This window comes from Amphiura filiformis, unplaced genomic scaffold (assembly GCF_039555335.1).
Source record: "Amphiura filiformis unplaced genomic scaffold, Afil_fr2py scaffold_102, whole genome shotgun sequence".
NCBI lineage: Eukaryota > Metazoa > Echinodermata > Ophiuroidea > Amphilepidida > Amphiuridae > Amphiura > Amphiura filiformis.
This window is the reverse complement of record NW_027305566.1, coordinates 132,188-136,899: the sequence shown is the minus strand read 5'-3', so window position 1 is coordinate 136,899 and position 4,712 is coordinate 132,188. Positions and strand designations below refer to the sequence as shown.

Here is a 4,712-nt window from a genome sequence, read left to right as displayed (position 1 = left end):
GCAAGTTTTGTTTGGTACAATATAATGACAACAAATACACATATACACTAATCAAATATAATCACTCTTTATCTATTTTGTACTTAGCCAGCATTCTTCTTCGTGGTGATCATAAAGTTCTTGCAATGTTCTGGACGACTGATGTAATATATCCTTATTCACTTGTCCTGCGAAAATCAGCGAAGTCCTTTGTGCACTTGCATTGATAAATCCTTGCGTATAAAATCCTCATACGAAAATGGTGTTACTTTCTCCCAAGTACTAAACTCTCCTTGCGTCGTTTTCCAAACACATTCGTAACTCCTTGCGCAGTTCTCCAAATCACTTTACTCCTTGCGCCGTTCTCCAATATTAAACTCCTTGCGCTGCTTTCTCCAAACTTGGTGCTATTTCCACCTTTCACACAATATCTTCAGGAAGCAGGACTGCGATGCAGTTGTCCCCACTTATTTTGACAGTTGCGTTGAATCAAAACACCAGACTTCAGCAAGTCGACAGAAGAATATATTTCCTTTCTTGGAAGAAGTACGTTCTTTGACGCATTCTAGACCTTCTCCGACAACACTGGCAAATAGTAGTACTTTGGCTACATAAAATATTTCTGGCTTGCAATTTCCTTTCTTTGAAGGAATTGGACTGTAAGCATAGCCCAGATCAACACTATCAACTGTGACAATAATAAAGGCTATTGCAGCCTGTCAGATCTGTATCCAGATGATAATAATTGTAACCTTTTCCATAAAGTCCTTCACAATCCGCAGTAGACCCTATGTCTTACTTTGGGCCATTTTCGTAGCTTTGAAATAACCATATTTCCAGCTTGTCGGTGAAAATATCCATCCATCTCCATCGCTCAGAGGCTGTTTTAAATAGCACTGTAGGAAACTCATGATCTCCAGGGCCACACTCAGTAATACTTCTTGAGTATCCTGATTTTAACTGGTTAACATTAAATACTCTTTTTGAGAGCTGTAGCTACATTTATTCACATTACAATCATATCGATACTGGTCTGCCTAGAATTAAATCCAGCAAGATATTTTATAGCAAACAATCTGGGATTTTCCCAAATGTTCTGATAATAGACATTCACCTTTCACATTACATCACTTCCTGTGGGTTTTTCCCACTATTTCAGTTCACTATACTATCTCAGGGGATTTCCCCCTTGACATAAATAGTCTTAATTAATGATGTTGTTATTGCAGTCTACTGGGTTTTCCCCATGATGTCATAATAAACAAACTATTGCATGATTAGAAAGGTAACTTCCCCTATTTCATGAAATACAATTATACAGGGTACATCACAAAGGGATCTGGAATTTTGAGTGATTCGACAGTATTTTTGTGGGACATGAGAGCACATCAGACATATCGAATTGCATTTTGATTACGAAGAATGTCTTTCTGATATCAAATAATTTTCATTTTTTGAAATTCGCGATAGAATACAAATTTTATGACAAATTATTAAAATTTGATATTTTTCACATTTTTTATATACTCAGTCCTCGAAGTAAATTTTATCAATCTAATGATATATTCTTAAAGTGTATGTAGCTGGGAGGAAAAGCCGACGATCAATTAAAAATGTTGAACTTTCATATTGAAGATATGGATTTTTTTTCCCAAAAGACTTTTTTTTTGGTGTTTTGGGAAAAAAATTCATATCTTCAATACGAAAGGTCAAAATTTTCAATTGATCGTCGGCTTTTCATCCCACCTACATACACTTGTATAAATCACCATATTTATAAAGTTTACTTCGAGTACTGTTAAATATCAAAAACATCAATTTTTAATCATTTGTCATAAAATGTGTATTACATTGCGAATTTCAAAAAATCAAAATTATTTGATATCAGAAGGACATTCTTCGTATTCAGAATGCAATTCGATATGTCTTATGTGCTCTAATGTCCCACAATAAATAATGTCCAACCGTTCATACCCCAGGCTTAAAATGTTTTGACCAAAACCAAAACCCGTTTATAACGTTTTAAAAACATTTATGTGTATCTAGATAAATCTAACACGAATATCATTTATTATGTTCCTATATTTTAGCCTATTTTGTTTCTTTCATCTGGCAGGCATATGACAAAAACATTGCGACCTCCTCTTCTTTCTCAGTATGGTATGGCATATGGACTTTATTTGGGGACGGGTAAGAGAGTGCCAAGTCCCATGTTTCCAACAAATAGATCTGTACTCCTGGTTGATTGAAAATGTATCGCGCGAGTTGTAGCATTTCATGAATTATATAATCACTAACTGAAAGATTTATGTAAACGTCGTAAGGGTGATCTCGAGGATGAGGTCCTTTGAAAACAATCGGTACATCTGGGCATCTTGCAAGTAATTCCATGGATGCAGCGCGAAGGTGTAGAAGGCGGTCTTTATAAGCTTCTCTAGACCACTGAACGTAATGAAAACTAGCATCAAAGACTATGACATAATTGCATTCAGGATTTCTTAAAGAATCTAGCACGTCGACTTCATATTCATTAAGATCGTATGAATACACTTTACCAACTCTTACCTGATGGAAGTGGAATGTCAGTGTGGAATTATAGGCTTTAACGTAGTGTTTAACAAACTCATCAGCAATACCATGTCCAGACATTAATGAAGCCAATACTTTTCCCCATTGTCTTAGAGTTGAATCACCTAGTAAATATATTTCTTTATTTCTAAAACATTCTCCAACATATTGGACGTCTAGGCTACGTTTTTTACACTTGAAAGATGTCCAGATTCCATCATGCCAAAACCCGTCACTTATAGGTATTTCAAGGTTAGGACCACAGTAAGGCAAATCTATGGGTGGTACTAAATATCCATGTCCTTTGATTTCTATCTGTTTAGGACCAGAACCTAGACGTTGGTTTACTTTCCAAGCTCCATTCGATATTCCAAATAATTTTTCGTGGCCTTTTACAAGTCCTTTTATTTCATCAATCATATGTTTCTTTTGATTTGTGCTAGGGCTACCATGATTCAGAGAAGAGCAAGGAAAGCCATTTCGTTTTTCGCACATAAAACCAGTTTTTCCAAGTGCTTTTGGATTTGGGTATTCACACATATTATTCCATGTACTTATTCCGGATGTTATTAGGAAGCAAGATGTGTCGGTTTTCTTGTTACCAATGTTATATGAAGCTGTCCATAGAATACGCTGTGTGTTCCATAGAGAATCTAGGAAGCAAGTAGCATCTGAATTATGAACTAAAGAAATTTGGACTTTGGCAGATCCATTCCAAGCCGCGACAAAGTATACACTATATGTTCCGTTATCATAGTCTACGATCTTGCCTGCAGTGCTTGCGTTAGGGTTCTTGTCAGAAGAAAGAGTAGCCAACCAGAAGTCACCACCTCCTACACGCTTCCTCTTATTGGCATCTTGTACAATGACAGCAAAATGTATTATATCACCAACTTTGATATCCGTCGGATTAAGTAATTTGTAGTACGACGTTTCTGCGCTTGTAGTGCCCATACTTCCTGGATCATCTGAATGAGTCCACGGATTGGAAGACAACGTGTAAATTCCATTCAAGTGTTTGTAATAATTAAATGATGGAAGCCATGAATCGGAATCAGGTTGGCCCGAGTGTATAAATGGAGAGTTCAATCCCTCGAGGCGCACTGTAGTTTTTTTTAAATCGTGCGAATGTTGTCTTTGAATAATAACAGGCGGTCGGAAATCGCGGATTACTGAATTTGAGCTTGTATCATAAATCAGAGCAACGAACATGACGAATATGACAGAAACGAAGAGTGTAACAAGTACTGTTTTTCCTCGGTATCCCTTGCTTTTTCTTACATTATGTTGATCAGGCGGTGGTACTTCATGTAGTGTAAAACTAGCCAAGGGATCAGTGATATCTGCCATTTTGCGGTTGTAATATTCAATATACTGAGCGATGCGTATACCCGTTCGCTTGTAATATGCATGAATAGTTCAGGCAAAGTAAATAGTTTACCTTAAGGGTACATGCCCATGAGTTTCATTCAGGGGCGTGTTTGTAAAACGGCACAGCGCATTAGTAAAAAGAATAAAAAATACTAAAATTTTCACCGGGGTTCGAACCACTGCCAATTTCACTGAATGCTAAAGATGCCTATGCTGTGCCACGGTGACTGTGGTTAACATTCGGCGATTTTCAAAGATATACATATCAACACGTTTCTAGTGTATTGAAAATCATTTTGATTTTGGTTTTGGTAGGAATACGGTCATAGAAAGACATATGACTCTACTGGTCTGTTTGTTTTTCATTTAATACAAATTAATTTTGATGAATTGAACTGGTACAACTCTTAGCACTCGTGATAAACGACGATTAATTTAGTAATAATAAAATGAAAACGCTGGGTCATTCACAACGTCATTTGTAATTTATGTCAAAACCTGGGGAGGACCACACACATCCGTGCTGCATGTATACGTGCTCAATCGATACTCAATGATCCAGACAATAGCGTTTGAATATACCGCCCTGCTGGACACATCTTGTCACTTGCGGGAAGATATACTATAGGCCTACCCTAATAGCTTACAATAGATACCCCACCGTAAATAGCTCTGTTCGTTATCTCGCTGTGCTAGTTTATACACGCAGCGTACGGACTTAATGATAGGAAGGGACTGTTTTCAGCTAAAATGTTGGTTATCAGCAGATGCTTAATGATACCGGGAAGTGTTGC

The 4,712-nt window shown here is 37.0% G+C and overlaps 1 protein-coding gene across 1 annotated transcript; it reads right to left on the bottom strand.

Annotated features, from left to right (window-relative positions):
* Positions 1-1,784: 1,784 nt before the first annotated feature.
* Positions 1,785-3,926, bottom strand: LOC140144952 (NXPE family member 4-like). Its single transcript, XM_072166749.1, has one exon. It carries the CDS (start codon positions 3,895-3,897, stop codon positions 2,071-2,073), a length of 1,827 nt encoding a protein of 608 aa, XP_072022850.1. The 5' UTR covers positions 3,898-3,926; the 3' UTR covers positions 1,785-2,070.
* Between the last annotated feature and the right edge of the window lie 786 nt (positions 3,927-4,712).

Bases quoted from the DNA above. Each gene is read 5' to 3' on its own strand.
- LOC140144952 (XM_072166749.1), bottom strand. From the start codon at position 3,897: ATGGCAGATATCACTGATCCCTTGGCTAGTTTTACACTACATGAAGTA.